The following is an 18,432-nucleotide window of genomic DNA, read 5'->3' on the forward strand; positions in this document are numbered from 1 at the left end:
TGCTTTTCATGACACTGGCTGACACGTTTTCTCCCTCAGAAATGTGTTTCTAATCACCATGTTGTATTGATCGATGGCACATTCAGTGTGTCCAGTACCAGAGGCAGCGCAGGATCTCTCAGTATGATGGCGACTCCTCTATGTTTGACAGCAGGTTGTCTGAACTTTACTTTGTGGGCTTCGATTAGCAGCCGTCAAACAAAGAGGCCCCTGATACTCAAACAGCTCTGCTGCGGTTGAATTTGTCCATTGAAGATGATAATTAATCCTCCTTGGACTTGCTGTTTCCTGCGTGAGGTTTGAACCTCCACACACTTCTCTCAGTAAAGCTTCGTTTTTTATTCGTGTCCGGAAGGCATCTGAAAACTCTGTTGTCGTCTCAGCAAGACTGACAGAAATCAAAGTGTGGCAACATGGATTTCTGGATTTTTGTTGATTACCTTAAAGTCTTTGGGATTTTTGTTCATTGTTCCATCATAAACACATAGTTTCATACACAATTATCATGGCAAAGAAAGGACATTCTGCCACCCAACCAAGTGCTCTTGTTCCTCCCATGTGGTCTATTTTCCAGTTAGCCATAATTCTTCCTTCATGTTCTACATGGCAAACGTACTGTCTGCACTGCAATACTAGTACTGTGTTGTTTGCTGTGCCACCACCTGTACAAGTCTGTCAGTAAAAAACAACAAAAAACAACAACACACTCTTGATAATAGTCATTCCTCCTTAATATGAACAGCTTTTACAGCAAATTGTCCAGTGGAGATATTAATTCCACAGACACTTCGGTCAATCAGGCGTGACAGTGGGTCAGCCTAAGCTCTGCTTCCACAGAAGCTCATTTTCTCCCCTGCGGATTGTTTGGTGACCTCCATTCTGACCTTTTTTATATCACAGTGCATTCATGAAGCCCTCCTCCCTGCGGCCCAGCGTCTTTTCTGTTGTGCCGTGTGGTTAAATGTCAAGGAGCATGAATAAAAAGCATCCCTACATGCACAACATAAGTAGATTGTAAAGTGAAATACAAGGTCATCCATATGAATCATGCGGTTTGGTAGAATGTACGGCTGTTTCCACCCAGTGGAGATTTACCATTATAGACAACCCTTTAAGATTTCATTGCAACGTTCTAGCTTACAGGTTTATTAGCAGCCAATAAGGAATACTCGTAACAATTCCAAACAGTGCATTTAAAAATCCCAAAGGTTGGTGGTTCCCTAACAATTCTAGTCATATAATATCTTTATTAATATATTTTGCTGTCAGGCCAGTGAAAGAAAAACCTTTTTGGCAGGGAAAAACTATCTATCTTGTTTAAGAAAGAATTCCATAATTAACATGTATAACCTAAAGGAATCATCAAATTTTGAAAACTAAAAATTACATCACATAACATTTCAATGTTTTGTATATATCATCCGAATAAGCAGTTGAATTTGTCCGGGATTTTCTTCTATGGTGATTCCAGTTTGTACCACAAGGTGGTGTTCTGAGTCACTTTCGGCCTGTCTTCAGATAAGCAAGAACTCAAAACTCTCAGTGACTGCAGCCAAACATTCAAAAGTGTCACCTCTTCCGTCTAAATTCATGCTTAACTAAGAATTTGATCGCTGTACTGAGGTCAAGTTTTCTGTACAAGTTGCAAATGATTGTAATATCCTAATGAGAGAGAATAGTAAAAGTCACTTTTCCATGTATTCACTTCAATTTTATTTACAGTAACTATTATCGTATTTTCCGGACGATAAGCCGCGACTTTTTTCCAACACTTCGAACTCTGTGGCTTACAACATGATGCAGCTAATTTATGGATTTTTACAGGTTAACAGACGTCAAATTCTACTTCCTCATGTAGATAATGCTGCTTTTAGCCTCTGCTTCTCCAAAACCTGCCTTAAAAGTGACATTTCTGCTCTTCGTGACCTCGTCTTGTGCTGCTTCCCGTGGTCCGGAGCTCCAGCAGTTGACTGCTGTGAATGATGCGTTCAGGTGCATGACTAGTTTGCTCCGTGACTGAAGAATCTTCCCTCTCAGAATCACAATCAGCAAATAACCCAAAAAATACTTTATTAACAGAGATAAAATGCTTGCTGATTATGTATCTGTCTCTCTGTGTCTCTGTCCATGTCTCTCTGTGTCTTTCTCAATGTCTCACAATGTCTCTCTCTCTGTCTGTCCACGGCTGTGAATGTTGCCTTCAGGTGAATCTTAATGCTGACGCGTTGCGTCCGTGGCTGAGAAATCTCCCTTCTCAGAATCACAATCAGCAACTAACCGATAAAATACTTTATCAACAGAGCTAAAATGCTTGGTGATCATGTATCTGTCTCTGTGTCTCTCTGTGTCTCTCACTGTCTGTCTGCGGGCTTCATAGCTGTTCCTGCAGTGAAATTCTTGCCCTATTACAATGTGGACTCCTGCGGCTTATCGTCAAGTACGGCTTATATATGTTTGTTTTTTTTATTTTATTTTGCAGATGCGGCTTCAGGTTCCCTCTATAGTGTGGAAAATATGGTACTAGTAAAAAAAATAGCAGGTTTAGCTCAAGGAAAAATACAAATTACATTAAAAAAAAGTCAAGTATGAACAGATGAAAAAAGAAGTGTGGTCATCAGTGAAAAAAGTATCTGTAAAAAGAGTATCTGTAAATATTAGTATAACTCAGCTCAGCCTCGCTTCTCATGGTGCCCATTCCTCTGTTTGGCTTCATCCAGCAGCAGATGAAGATGCATACAGGACATTAGTATTCATGGACGTGTTCATCACTCTCAGAGTGAGCCGAGCATGTGTGGCCACACTGGCAGCTCCGTAACCGAGAGGAGGAGCCGTGCTAAAGAGCTTTAACACAGCTCAACAGGGAGGCACACACACACACACACACACACACACACAAATGTTTGGACATCAGCAGAGCAGTGAGTTGAAGCCCTGCCAGGGATCTGAATCACTGTCTGTTATGAACACAAAATGCACCTGACATCATCGCTTTCACAGGCATTTCTCTTCGCCGGGCTATAAAATCTCACTTATGTCCCAGTTATTATCAATGGCATCAGAAAACATGGCATTCACGTGAGGAACACGTACACCCATCTCAGATAAGTCGAGCGAGCGTCTCTGAGCGGTTTTGTATTCACGTCCATCAAAAGTCTTCTTCCTCTCCCCTTCACGATGTTTGATTTACAGTCTGTTTTGAATGTTAATGACCCTTTGGTACGGTGTCAATTTAGTCTTCTGGGGTTTTCTGCAGGTTAATTTGCCAGAAGTGATTATAAATCTTATCATTCTGAAAGATCTATTTCCGTCTGATTCAACTTGCAGACTGACAATCTCATGTTATCTTCAGGGTCTCCGATGTGAGGCTCGGTTCCAGAAACGAACCATGCCTTCAATCAGCAAGTGAAGCAACTAGTGTCAGTAACTTGATTTTCTCAGCTGATATGCAGTCCTACGTACACCTGAACAGTTGTCTTTGGCTTGAACCAGTAACTGATACTCTTGGGGACTAGGCACTGCCTAGGTGGGTGTTAGCGGTCAGGGAAGGTTTGGGACTTTGTCAGAATGTGAAAGTCAGATTTTCTAACCTTAAAGAAAATCATAGACATTTCATAAATCTAAAGCACATCTGGAAGACATTTCCATTGTCACAAACTCTGGCAGAACCAAATGCAGACTCAGTGACGAAAGAGACATTTTTTATGTCTTTGAAGAAACTCAAACAAATCAAGAAAAGGTATCCAGGAACAGGACAACCAAAAAAAAATAAAAATAAAAATATGTCCAATAGAAGACAATAGAATAACCGTGGATAGATACGGAGGTATGAAGATGAAGATTCCTCTGCTGAACTTACAAGCTGAGACTTTGTTGCCTCGATTTACTGACCATTTAAATGTTGACATATGTTGTGAATGAGTCCACTCAACATATTTCTGCTTAAACAAGAGAGACTCTCATTCGCATCTCTTATAGAGGTCAATTATTTGCAATGCCTTTGTTGACAGACGTAAAATTGTCACCCCATTTTTTTTCAGGTTCTCAAATGTTGGTTACATTGTGAAACTGCTGATCACTGCAGTGAATTTCTGAGAGCAATGAGTCTTTTTCCCCCCACAAATTGTAACTTTTTAATAATTGATTCATTGATCCAAATATTATTCTAGATAGCAAAGTCCCTTTAACTGAAGCCTCTTATGCAGGTCAAAGTGTTTTAATTGCATGGCTACCTTTTGCATGAAAATTGAGCTTTTCAGTTGAATTTGTTCACATTTTTTAAAGATTCAACCACCTCAAATGATTGTTTTTGGTTCGACTTTGAGCCTTTCCTTGTTGGTTGACCTCAATTCTTGACCCCCTAACCACAGAGAACCATCTTTTCTACTGTTTGTGTATGTTTATGGAGGACTATGTGCCCAAATTAAATAAATAAATAGACTACTATATAATTAATGCATCATTAACTAATTAGTTTAAATTAAATATATCAATGTCTATTAATGTAAATACCCATTTTTTTTAAGAAAAATGACTAGATTCAATTACTTGACAGATAAAATAAATTTATAAAGAGAGTGCAACTACAAACCATAGTAAAACAATTATATGTTTTGTTTTTTTTGTTGTTTTTTTTACATACAATTGGTATTCTAGTCAACTAATGAGGCATTTGTGTATTAATTTCCCATTTTAGTTAATTAATAACACATATAAGTATTTATATGTATGTAGTTTGGGCACTTACTCCTTCATATATTGTGTTTATGATGCTTTCTTTTCGGACTCATGGTGTCTTGATATTAAATTGAGGTGAAGTATGTTGGGATCTCTGTGGTAAAACCATCATGTCAGGTCTGGAGTGAAGACACAAAGCACCACAACCCAAAATCTCTCTGTAAAAGAAACACAAGTCTGTGAGGTGTGGTACAGTCTGTCTTAAGCCACGGGTCATTTGTCAATAAAAGATACAACCTCAACATGTGTTGGCAGCCTGTCTGTAACATTATTCTGAAAGGTTAATGCTGGTTCTTTATTTTCCCAGCTCGGGAAAAGCCTTTAACATACACAATGTCTTTACGATGGAAAAACTACATCGTCCAGCAGTTTTAAATGGCCCCTGCAGATGCTTTGCTCAAACGTTGAACTTCTTTTAGGCGACTTTTTGCAGGACTTAAATCTTCTATAACCCCTGACAACTCATTGAGGGATTTTGTCAAACCCTTGCATCACTTATAATTTAATAGATATGTGTAGATAAATAGATGAAATAAAATACCAGGGGGAATTCTAAAGTTATTTTCTTCAATATTGTTATAGCTAACAAATGCATTTTTGTTGAACAAGATGAACCATTGCTTTATTTATAAAGAATAATACGTTCCTTTTGTGTGTACATATATACTTTATTTGCTTACACTGTACTTCAACCCCCATGTTTGTGTTGATTTGACACAGGACACGTTTTTGCTGATACTGGAGTCAGAAGATGTCACGATGAATGTTTTCTCTTCTTAGGTTGCTTATTTTCTCTTTGTCTGTTGTCATTGAACCGTAATCCAGCCCTCATGTTTGCATTGTCTGAAGGATGCTGCATTTTCTGCTTCAGAAGTCGCTTCTGTTTATGCTTCACAACACAGACCGGGACACCAATGCTGTGCTGTCGGAGCCGTCAGTGATTTCTTCGGATTGTGCAAAGGAGGTTTTGACCCTCGTGCTGCTCCTCAGGGCTTGTTTGTTTTGTGCGCTCTGACAGAGAGTCACAGCAATCACACACCGTGCTGTAACTTCAATGAGAAGGAATGTGGCTGATGGAGAACTGGCCTAACTTCTGGCGCTGCGTTTTATCAGGCGGGGAGATTTCACAGTTCAGAAATTCTGCTTTAATTGTCAAACAAACCTAGCAGCACAGAGAGCAGAGTACCAGGTCTTTATTATATTTGTGTTCTGAAATAAAATACGTAGACCAAGACCACATATTCCAGAAGTAACTGTTTGCAGTGCGGTTTATTTAAAGTTTATCTGAGTCGCCAGTGTTTATCGAAATTGGTCATGTAAAAAAAAAACAATCCTTCAATAGTAATTCTAGCTGTAAATCATCTCCTGATTAAAACTAGTGATTAACATTATGAGTACAGCTGCACAAATGAAGGGAAGTTGGTTATTTAATGATGGGCTGAACCTCCTCGAGCAGTAACTTCACCAAGTTCCTTCTGTTCCTGCTGAGCAGTGCTGCTTTAAAGTCAGGAGGAATTTTTTACTGTTTTTTCTAACCGGGCTTCTTCAGTTTAGACTCGAGCGGTGCATTCAAACCAGCACTAACTTCATCAATACTCAGTATTGTTGTAGAGTGCCAAGATGAAAGCTCTCGGGCCTGGTTTTTTCAAAAGGTTTAATCTGTACATTGAGGATGTTTAGAACAAGTTTCAAATATAGTTATATTGAATTCAATAAAAAGGCTTACTGTCAAATACACAACAATAATTTTAGAGTTCTTCATCTGATGTGGAGCGACCAGCTTGTCTGAGCTTGGCCTTAAGGAGGCGGATCTCAAGTCTGGCCTTGGCTTGCTGTAGTTTGGTGAGAGTCAGTTGTTTCTCTGCCAGACGAATCTGTACTTCTGCCCTTTTAGTCTGTTTTTGTAGAAGTGCCTTGTAATCATCATCGTTCCTCTGAGATCCTATGGCAACTACTGCTTGCTCTACCAGTGAGGATCCAGCTTCTTCCTCAGTAACAGAGCTGAGATTCTAAATAAATGTGCTCTCTGGACCAGCATTACGAGGAACTGGCTGACTCTCCTCCTCAATTCCAGTCTCCCCATCCCCTACAACCCCTTGAATACCATGCAGAGCCTGCAACTTCTCACCTCCAATGATGTTGAGGACCACATATGTGTAATCTCCCCTCTTGAAGGGCTTGTTTCCTGTTTGTGGGTTTTTGGCTTCAGCATGGTCCTTCGTTGCCCTGGCCTTAAGATTCTTCCATCAAAGTTTCATTTGGTCTGTGGTCCTCCTCTGGCCAGACCCTATGGCATTCACATTTTCGGTGATTAAAATCCAAACGTAATTTTTCTTTTTGTTGCTATCTCCACCCTTAGCAGAATGAAAACTTCCCACTATTGTGTCATAATGGCACCTAACACCCAGTAGTGCACTGGTTTCGACAGCAGTGAAATTACAGCTTCTTGAGGCCATGGTTCCATTGCTATACTATAGTAAACATTATTTTTCATGTATAGGCCTTGGGTCTGATTGCCTCAATTGAACACAAGTCAAAACAAATCAGTTATAACAGGTGTGTTTGAAAAGACAAATTACGCAACCATTTAAATCAGCCTTTCTCAGAGGATTCACAGAGAGGGTCACAGAAACAGTGAAATGGCAGGTGTTGCCCACTGCCACTACCACTTTGCCAGGAGAGGATACAGTCAAAGGGTGTATGTTGAGTTTACCAAACCACTGGAGAAATAACCCTAACCCTAACCCTAACCACCACTGAGCAGCTGTATGTCCGGTTTCGCTTTGGGAAGGCTGATATCAAGTACCTTGTGAACTTTCTCCAGCCAAAACTAGAATACAGAACCCAAAGGAGTCACGTCTGTCTGTGGAAGACCAGATCGTCATTGCTCTCTGATTTCATGCATGTGGGACTTTCTACCAAGTTGTTGGTGACTATATGGGTGTGGTAAAATCAGCTAAGTGTGATGTGGTGAGAGACGTGTCAATCGCACCGGCCAGCCTGGTCAATGAATTTGTTTATTTTCCAAAGGACAACCAGATTGCCCAGGCCACAGCTTTTTTTCTTTTGGGGAATATGCCTAAAGTACTTGTATGTGATGTTGACCTCATCATCACCAACTACGTTGTCAAGTGGCCTGGGTCTGTCCATGATGCATGCATCCTGAGGAAAAGCGCCATCTATAGAGACTTCCAAACCAACCGACGGATGGCATAATATTTGGAGACAGTGCCTACACACTCCTACTGTTGGAGCCGAAGTCCAGTGGCCACTCAACCTCATAGAAGGGGGGAGGGGGGACCATGTTTTCAAAACAAAGAGACTAAATGCTCAGGCCTGGAAAAATTCGCCATTGGCCACGTGACCCTCCCTCCGGGTCCTTCCCCCCAGCATGGTGCAGCACTGCAAGTCAATGGCAGGGGGATCCAAAACCTCCTTCACCAGCCGGAACCTCCGGGGTGGGCCCCGTCAGGATTGGTCCACATCGCGCTGAGCACAGTGGAACCCGGAACACAATGCTGAGATATAAACTCCAGCCACGAAGGAAACACGCGTCTTTCCAAGTCGAACGTGCGTCTTTGACACAACGTACCTCTTCGCACGGAGACAAAGGACCACGTGTTAACACAAGCCGATCGGGCCCGAAGTTTCTTCACCTCGCTGGACGAGCAGCGAACAAACCGTGGAATTATCTTTATTTTTCTACTTTTTTTTTCCTTTCTTCACCTGGATCCTGAGTGTGTGCTGCGACCACACACTCCCTCGCATGCCGACCTGAACCCCACTTCTTCTTCCCCGTCCTCACAAGAAGCGCTTGATCACCCCTGGGATCATCCTGTGGACTTTCCCCGTGTTCACAGATCAGTTCAGGTTTATTTCTCTGGGATGCCGCTCGTGGCTGTAAATCAACGGATTTTAACCGGCCACGGAAGCACGTTCACTCTCGTCCAACCAAGTAAGGCTTAGAGTCTGGGCAGGCAGTGAGAATAACGTGATTTTAATATTGCTGGGTGTTTTCATTGTTGTGCTTGTACTCGGGACGCTGATCCCGTGTTCCCAAGCAGTGTGTGTCTGCGTGTTGGATTTAAATCCAACCCTCCGCACCGTGCAGCTTTCTTTCTCTCTGTCTCTCTCTCTCTCAGCTTACACCTCTGCTCCTGGAGTCTAATCCTGCCTAACTCGCAGATCTGGACTCTGTGTACAAGCTGATCACACTGCACGGGCTTTAGAGCTCTCTCTTTCCCCCCTCTTTGCTTCCTCTCTGTCTTTTCTCCTCTCCTCACTAACCCAGTGCGTGGCTCAGCAACAGCTGTTCCCGTGCGCTCCTCCACTCCACTTCTGAGACTGAGTGTAGTTCACTGTCCCTGGGATTTCTCACCCACGAGACCCCTGACATGCTCCAGGCAGGCTCACGAGCCGTGTACGAGCCCAGTGACATCACGCTGTCCAGAAAGAGCGCACAGAGCGCCTCTGGTGGCTGCATAGGTGACTGCAATCTCTTGAGAGGCCGCTATTTGGTGGACGCATCGAGCCATTGCATTCTCCCTCCGTGCGCCGCCGCGCCCCTAGTGGTCGTTACGGTCACTGCCTCGAACCAGACGCCTGCTCCCCTCTGGTGTCCGTTCGAGGTCATTACATCCACTCACACTGACCCTCCAAGGTCCGCCGCCACCTGGTGGACACTCGTGGTCATTACATCCCTACTCAAACTCATACACACATACACTCTTTCTCTTTCTTTGTACACAGTGTTTGCTGTTTAGTAGATTAGATCTCTGTGTTAGATGACATTTGTAACTTGATTGTGTTGGTTTAATAAATAATTTCTGAATTTTTTACAAATTAATGCATTTTTGTTAATAAACGCCTTTTAGCTGAATTGATCGATTCCTAGTCATTATTGTTTATTTATTGTTGACAATTCACTGGTTTGGAACAGTCTGCACTGGAATCTCACACCTTCCCTGTTATTGAAGATTGTTCTATTTTTCACAGGAATATTAATTAACTTAAATAACCTTTTTACAAACGAGACTGATATTTGGTATTAGCTATTTCCAGTTTAGCTGGTGGTGCCTCAATTTTATTATTATTTGATAAATCATCAATTTATTCAAATTAATTATTTTTCATTAATAAATACTTTTTGATCATTTATTAACTTTTGAGTAATTACTCAATTAGTCTAGGAGTTGTTAATGCGTAAATGACTGTTTACTTCCATTAATAATTTCAGTTTTTCATAAATTGCTTCCAGTAATCTATTACTTACAGTGATAGATTACAGTGATTTACAGTGACAGTGATTTAATGCTAATAACCAACCATAAATTCCCACACTGCCATGGCTGATGATCCCTTTTCTGACATCAAATACACTGGCACAGGCACACTTCAACACTGCTCATTGCAGAGCAAGATGTGCAATTGAGCGTTTAAATGGAGTTCTTAAGAGGCACTTTGCATGCCTTGACTACCTGAGAGTGGAACCACAGAAAGCATGCACCATAACCCTTGCCTGTATTGTCCTACACAATATCACGATCAAGCGCAATGTCCCTCTCTGTGCCGATAATGATGCATCTGAGCCCCTTGGAGACCCTGACCAACCTCCTTCATTCTGCCAGAATGAGCAAACAGGACGTGCAACAAGGAACACAATAGTTAGACACTATTTCTGATTTGGATTAGTTTTGGTTTTCAAAAACCAGCACTGCCATTGTAATTGCAATTGCTTTGTTATTCTGTATAATCATTGCATATTATTTGTGGTCAATATTGGCAGCTGTTTGGGAGATTATTTTCTAAGGCCAAACTCTTTCTACTTTGCTGTAGGCCTATCCTGAAAGGCTGAATATGTTACAGCCTACCTAATCAGTGTAACCTGATGGATGACCAAATCAAATTAAAACCTTATGAATAAATTGGATATATTGTAAGCTATACTGCATGATCCAAATATAGTATTATTTTATACAATTTTAAAGTTTCATTACATTTTGGGCCACAAATCCATGCTGAATCCACCCTTCTGATGGGATCACTTTAATCCAGATTTTAGAGAGTAGAGAGTAGAGTAGAGAGCTTTATTCCTCCCCAGAAGGAAACACAAACTTACAACAGCTCAAGGTAAAAAGGTGCAGAACTTATAAAATTAAGGAATTAAAATATGTAAACATATGTAAATATCTAAACAAGAGCAAAAAAGTGCACAAAAAATAGAATATGTAAAAATTAAAAAAAAATAAAACAATCCAGTAAAAAAGAAAACTCCTCTAAAAATAGAGTACATTTCCAGGATTGCTATACACACAGTGTAGATAGGTAAAGATCTGTACTCAGTGCAGGTGTAACGGTACATGTAGGACATTTACAGTGAGTTGTTAAATGTCCCAACAGCTGTTGGGATGAATGACTTCCGGTAGCGTTCTGTTTTACACTGCGGGTGTCGGAGCCTGAAGGAGCTGCTGAGCTCCTCCACTGTCAGGTGCAGTGGGTGGAGTGTGTTGTCCATGATGGAGGACATTGTGGTTAACGTCCTCCTCTGTCCCACCTCCTCCACCGAGTCCAGCGAGCGGCCCAGGACAGAGCCGGCCCTCCTGACCAGCCTGTTCAGTCTCTTCCTGTCCCGGTCCGTGGATCAAAAGTGATTCCAGTCCTACTTACAAAGTTCTGAAAAACACAAACTAAAGGTTTGATCTGGACCGAAAGAAATATTGGATTGCGTAATCTAATCCAATTAAGTAATCCGTTTTTGGTTTTTTTTAAACCCCATTTTTGAAGATTTGATCCAATCTGTTATCCAAAATCCGAGCGGATTACTTTTGAAAACCGGGCCCAGGTGTTGTAATGTTTGAATCACCAACCACCAATTATTGATTTAATTGCAATTCATTCCATTGGAATCATGTGTTCCTGATGATAATGAACATTGAGATATTGTATCAGTGGGTTCTATTGTTAATGTGTGAAGTACTCATTCATGAGTAAACAAAAACTCCAAGTTCCTCATGCAATTTGAAATGTCCAATTCCTTTCTAGCTATTGTGTGGCATGCAATCTGTTCTAGTGTTGATCAGGTGTTATATTGTCGCTGTTTTTGCTTGGATATCTTGTCTCTAATTCTGAAAGAATCAATGCATAGATTAAGATAATCCAACATTTTTAAGAGTTCATATAAACTACAACACCTTGCCTTATATGAGGGCAACTTTGCCAAACAGGAGTGGAAGTGGAAACTTTGGAGAAGCACAAAGATGTCTGGCTGTCAATGAAGTCAGTGGATAGACTGCTACTGAAGCTTTGTGTGCCTTTTGTGTGCTCATCAGCGATTTGAATGTGTGACTTCAGCTCTTAAATATTAGGACTACAGGGACGCCTAACTGCATATATTCCAGAGAGTACTTGTTTTGGAAACCCAGGAACACTCTGGATGCTCTGACACTGACTGCACGTGTCGTTTGTGTTTGCAGCTGCAGAAGCATGACCGTGACGACGAGGACCATCCGTCCACGTGGAGATCAGAGGAGCAAATGGCGGCCGAAGCTTCAGCCCTGAGGAAACGGCTCCAACAGCCCCCAGTTTAACGGCACAAATGGTAAACATGGAGACAATAAACCATGGCAGGGATTACTGTAGGTTAGGTGTCATCCACATGTTGGTCTTGATTTTCCACTGGTTGCTTTGATAATAAAAAAGACAAGGTTTTGCCAGTAGATGTATTGCAAATGAATTATGTAGTTTTCTAAAACAAAAAATACCTCAATGACACTATAAGACAGTCTATTTAATTTAATACTTGATAGACTGGTTCAAAGATTGAACTTATATGCTTGAATAGTTTAAAATGAAAAAAACAAACTTGTTACAAACATAAATAAAATGGATTTCTCTGCTCAAAAATGGAATCTGTTTTTTTTTCCTTTTCAGAACGGTATTCAAGATTCCGTGCCATGCTCAACGATGACTGGACCATGATTTGTTGAGGATTCACTAACATTCAATACACTGGATTTCTTTAGTCTTTTCATAATGATTTTATAATGATTACTGCTTGCATGAACAAAATGCTTCTAGAAGAAAAGAAGTTAATTAAGTGTCTGGTCCGTTAATAAAACTACACATAAAGTTCTGGTTTGTATGATTTGTATTCTAAGTTATTCTGTAGTTTGAGTTGACTTTTATTTCTATACCTTCACGTGGCTTGACGTAACATTTGGTTTTCATGCTTTTTCATTTGCAAATTTGATCTCCAACAGCATCAGAAATGTCTAGACTAATAGATAAAAGAAGCAATTTGATCCATTAATTCTGTAAATTCGTTGACTTCACTTTAATCTCCTCTTTATATTCAAAAACTCAAGAAACATTTATTTAATCAAATAGTTTTTGCTCATTGAATGAATCAATAAATTGGCTTACATACCCACATGGAAAGAACCTATACAAACATATATGTTTTAATATAGGTTTTGATATAGGTTTGGCATATATGTGACATATATAAAATTGGCCGTTTTCCTATATGTTATGTACATATATGTACATATATATAGGACATATAGGAAAACGGCCAATTTTATATATGTCACATATATTCAAAACCTATATTAAAACATATATGTTTATATAGGTTCTGTCCATGTGGGACTTTCCATATATGCAGCATATATATTGTCATATACATTGTCATATATACAGCATTTATGTGCATATATGCAGCATATATGTGCATATATGCAGCATATATATTGTCATATATGTGCATATATGTAGCATTTATGTGCATATATGCAGCATATATTGTCATATATGTGCATATATGCAGCCCATATATTGTCATATATATGCATATATGCAGCATTTATGTGCATATATGCAGCATATATATTGTCATATATGTGCATATATGCAGCATTTATATTGTCATATATGTGGATATATGCAGCATATATGTGCATATATGTGCATATATACAGCATATATATTGTCATATATGTGCATATATGCTGCATATAGGTTTCATATATGTGCATATATCCTCATATAGGTTCTTTCCATGTGGGTACATTATATTTCTAAAACAAAATTAGATAGGTTTTTTCACTTCAAAACCTGCTTGTGTGAATGGGACAACTTGTGTTGTGTCCATTTCCTATTTGAATATAACACGTCATAGCCTTAGCAGTAGCTCACAACATATTTAGCTTTTCAAGTGATTCTGAAGACTTGAATTTCCCGGGCTATCTTTGGTCACCACGGGGCTTTTCCACTGGAAACAACCAGGTTTTAGTTTGGAGCCAGGCCCAGACTTGGCACCAGTTCTTTGTCTTTCCACCGCCAAAGGCGGTTCTTAACAGAAGCTAAACCGGTGCTACCCTGGCTCCACTTCCTTCCTGTGCCAGAGAGGAACCAGGCTGGCGCCAGACGTGTCATCAGCTGGGGGCGGAGTTACCGCCGGAGTTATCACTAAGCCTAACAGACTCACCAAGATGCCTCGTTCCTCCTGCCTGTTGGCGCTAACTTATTAGCGATGACATGGATTGATTAGGGAACTTAAATGTTTGCATAACTGGGGTCCCGTTTATACGACAATGAAAATGAGTGTAAGGGTTCACATGACAGCAGTGCTCGGCGTCCGTGCAACAGGTGATGACCAAATGAAGCTTCAACAAAGCCTCATTAGCCACTGTCTTTATTTTCTGAAGCCACGAGATGACACTGTCTGTTCAACAAATGTTTGAAAACACACTTCATTACCAGTCTTTCAGACTCAATCTGCAAACCAAGAGTGCCATCTGGTGGAGTGAGAAAATATAGATAGTGGTTCATGAATAGTCACCGAAGCTTCATTGAGCCATCACTTCCTGCAACCATCAATTTTTCATACCGACTCCCGAGTGGGAGCTTTTCTTTATCCCTCTCCATTCCCCCTGCAGAGTCACCCAGAGGCTACGGAGTTCTGTTACTGTGTACCGCCGCTGTGGTAAATAGTTCTTCTGCTTGGGGGAGTTGTTATGCAGGATGGTTATTCATAATTATTTGCAGTTGCCAGAATGGTTGCCCTACAGCAGAGGTGTCCAACTCAGATCCTCGAGAGCTGAAGCTCTGCACGTTTTCCACGTCTCCCTCCACTGAACGTCCTGATGCTTCATCACCAAGTTCAGCACAAAGCCAGATAACGAGCTGCTCATTGCAATCAGCTGCGTGGAAGCAGGGACACATCCAAATTGTGCAGGGCTGCGGAGCTCGAGGGCCGGAGTTCCACACGTGTGCCCTACAGCAAAGAGTACAGGAACGACAACAACCCCTCTCATCAAATCCTCTGTTACTGCATTACAAAGGCCACGGGACAAAACATGAAACACTGTCCATTTAAAAGGTATTCTCTAATGCAGTGCATCCATTTATATCTTTTACACATCCAGACTTGAGTTGTAGGGGAGCAAAACAATCCCAGTGGACATTGGGCAAGACATTGGAAAATGAAGAATAATGTCTAAGGGATTACAGTGCTGATCTCTGACACTAACATTGTTCTTTAAAGGCAAATACCACTTTCACATTTTTTTAATGGTTTCATCAGTGCCGAAGTTATACGCTGCTTTTACAGGGTGCGGACTAATAAGTGTACTGCTGAAAAGCTGTGTGACTGCCAGAGGCTCTTTCTGGTAATCAAATTGTAAAAAGGACCATATCATTTCTACAGTATTACCAAGGATGAGGAACTTTTAAATGGTAATAAGTCAGGGTCCTGCAAGAGAATATCAGCATCAAATGTTAGTGATGATACAAAAGTAGAGAGACTAAGTCAAATCTCTTTGAAAATAACGCTTTTAATTTTGCAATGGGACAACTTTATCAGTGGAATTCACTAATGATCACTAATTCACTCTGACATCTCTTGTCCAGGTTGTTTCAGGTTGCTACTGTGATTTTGATTAAATTAAGTTCACTTATATGGCACTGTTCCACTGATTTAACAGCCCCAAAACAGTTTACAATGTGAGTCACATTCAGCCCTTCACACTCCAAAGGAGGCGGCTGCCATGCGAGGAGCTCGGTCCGCTGTCTGCAATGTGGGTCACTGTCATTTCAACATATAGACAGGTGGGCGATCAACCTGCAGCCTCCCATTTTAAAAGACAACCTGCTCTACCAACTGAGCCATGGCTGCATGACATAAGACTGAAGATCTTATACCAAACCATCCGAAGATATGATGAGGTGACCAACTACTAAATGTCCAGTTTCTCACATTGTAAGAATCGCCCCTTGCAATCTGCTGCAATTCAAGACTGCTGGACCTGTAACAAGGCTCCCTAAAGGAAGAATAGAATCCATCATTTGCTTTTGAGGACTTTCAGTTTAGAAATCTTACAATGGCCTGAGAGCAGTCATGGTCTGAAGAATGTCTGTTATCCCTGCTTTTATCTGCACTTATTTTGGAAGTGTCACATGAATGCCTCCAGCATGCATGGCAGCAGCGTGCCACTGAATGTAGGGACGTCAATAAACACCTTAAAGTCTGACTCCATGATCATAGACAAAGACATAGGGAGAACTAAAACCGGGTGGAGAAGTTGAAGTATGTTCACAATCTCATTGACACTTCTTAAAGGGAAGAAGAACCCAGATTGAGACTCTTGTGTCTGAATCTTACTATTACAATCTGGATGAGGAAGGAGCTGAGCAGTGAATCTGGTCCTCAATTTAAATCAGGTTCACCTTTCTTGATGCTTGCATAACACTATTAAACTGCTTTCTGTTGTTTCTCAACTCTGAGGTTGAGTTTATGTACAACAGATGAATGCTTTGAGGCAAATGTAAATGCATCTCTATTAAGATGTGGAGATAAAAGGGTAAAATTGGATTTTGAGACTTCCTCTCTTTCTTCCTCTACCTTTGTGAAACCAGAGCTGTTTTTCAAAAAGGTGTGCCGCAGCACAGATGAAGGGGAATCAGCCAAATCCCACACCTATCTTCAAAGCTGCTTAAATTAATTAAAGACATAACATTAGTTGAGATTAGGGATCCTCCGAAGGGAAGAACTAAATTATTATTGAAGGGTGTGGCCTTGGCCACCGGGGCTCCAGATGGAGTCGCTGCTGGCGGCTGCAGGCGGCTGCTGCGCCCGCGGGCCTGCGTGTTGTTAAAGCCAGCTCCTCAGAGAGCAGGAGAGAGAGAATACAAAACCCCAGTACAAAGCCATGTGTGAGGTCGTCTCAATGAAGGCAAGCAGCTGCTTTCATATCTCCTTTTGTTTTGTTGTGATACCTCAAAGCTGTGACACGAGAGAACGTAGACCCTCTAATTGAAAGTTTGTGTGTTTGTGCGCAGCCACATGACAGAGAAACAACAGTGCTTTAAGCTCAGGACTGTCCAGTGGGAGTCTTTCTCTCTGCACTGACATTACTTTATAGATTTTAAGTAGCTCGATTTCTTGTTTTGTTTTCAAGATCGCCTGACAGCGACAATAACACTAAGAACTAATCCATATCATGACATAGATATTGTAAACAAAGCATTTTTTTTTTGTTACTTTATACATCTACTTCCTTGTAGATTTAGTGCGAAAAAAATGCTTTGTTTTCAGGTATTGAATATGTTTTCACTAAAATTCTTGATAGTTTTCTCTCCATGAATGATCTCTGGACTGAACGAGCAGTTTTGATTTGCAGCTTTATATAAGTTCAGGTCATGTGAGGTTCTATCTCAATAATGTCACATCTTGAAAGGGCTCGTATAATCCAGCTTCTCAACACTCTCACGTGGTCTTGTTGGTTCAAAAACATTAGATGCAAAGTTTATTGCCTCAAATCCAACTTTTCCTTGATTTTCCTCCATTTGAATATCATATGAGCTGCATTCAGAATCTGCTGTGTCTGTATGAGCTGGACTGGCTCCGCCCACACATGCCCATCTTGGGAAGAGGAGGAAGTACTTCCACTCGTGGTGCCATGTGCCAGAGCAGAGCTGCCGGATTGTGGGAGGAGTCAAAGGGAGCGTCTACCTTGATTGTGATTGGCTGGACCCTTGATGACACTATATAGGGTTTGATTTCTGATTGGCTGGTTGGAGCAACACACTTTTTAAAACCTGGAACAAGATGGCTGACTTTCTTTACTTCTGGGGCGTCATTCCAGGTATGGGAATGAGCATTACTGTTGGAAAACCATTGGAAAGTGAATTGCACAATATGACCCCTTTAAGGTTCCCACGGACAATGTGATTTGAACAATCTTAGAAATTCACAGCTCGCCATACAAATCGAATACATTTTAAGTGATGACATGAAGTCTGCTGTGAGCAAATTGCACAATGAAAACAAGCTGAATCGCAGCCGACAACGACGTGAGCCAACATGATCATGTAAGAATAACACGTCCAAAACATAAACATGAACAGAGCCCTGGGCGTTGTGGCATTAGTGTGTTTGGAAAGAAATCCCCCAAAAAGAAGGAGAACATGAACGCAGATGCCAATTTTGCAAAGGGAGCTTGAAGTCTATGGAAGCGAATGTGGCTCAAAAATCAATTTGAAATGTATTAGCAGAAATACTTTTTTAACTTTCAGATTAAACTGCATTTTTGGATTCATAAATAAAAACTAATGATCAATCATCCAAACTGCATTTTCATTTTCTTATACATATTCTGTGACTTAATTAAAATGAAAATAAAGACAGTTAAGTTGTAA

At 40.8% G+C, this 18,432-nt stretch overlaps 2 protein-coding genes across 2 annotated transcripts in view; both read left to right on the plus strand.

Annotated features, from left to right (window-relative positions):
- Positions 1 to 12,320, plus strand: part of fhit (fragile histidine triad diadenosine triphosphatase) — a gene marked incomplete at its 3' end in the record, with an annotated part of 462,951 nt that extends 450,631 nt beyond the window's left edge. Inside the window, exon 7 of the mRNA XM_080494450.1 lies at positions 12,207 to 12,320. Within this exon, the coding sequence (XP_080350576.1) occupies positions 12,207 to 12,320 (114 nt within the window). The remainder of the gene's footprint in view (positions 1 to 12,206) is intronic.
- On the plus strand, positions 7,810 to 10,415 carry LOC308129378 (putative nuclease HARBI1; the record flags this gene model as incomplete). Its single annotated transcript, XM_080495319.1, has 2 exons — positions 7,810 to 7,944; positions 10,122 to 10,415. The coding sequence occupies 2 exons, from the start codon at positions 7,810 to 7,812 to the stop codon at positions 10,413 to 10,415; spliced, it is 429 nt and encodes a 142-aa protein (XP_080351445.1).
- Positions 12,321 to 18,432: the final 6,112 nt, after the last annotated feature.

This window comes from Blennius ocellaris (assembly GCF_963422515.1).
Source record: "Blennius ocellaris genome assembly, chromosome: 4".
Taxonomy (NCBI): domain Eukaryota; kingdom Metazoa; phylum Chordata; class Actinopteri; order Blenniiformes; family Blenniidae; genus Blennius; species Blennius ocellaris.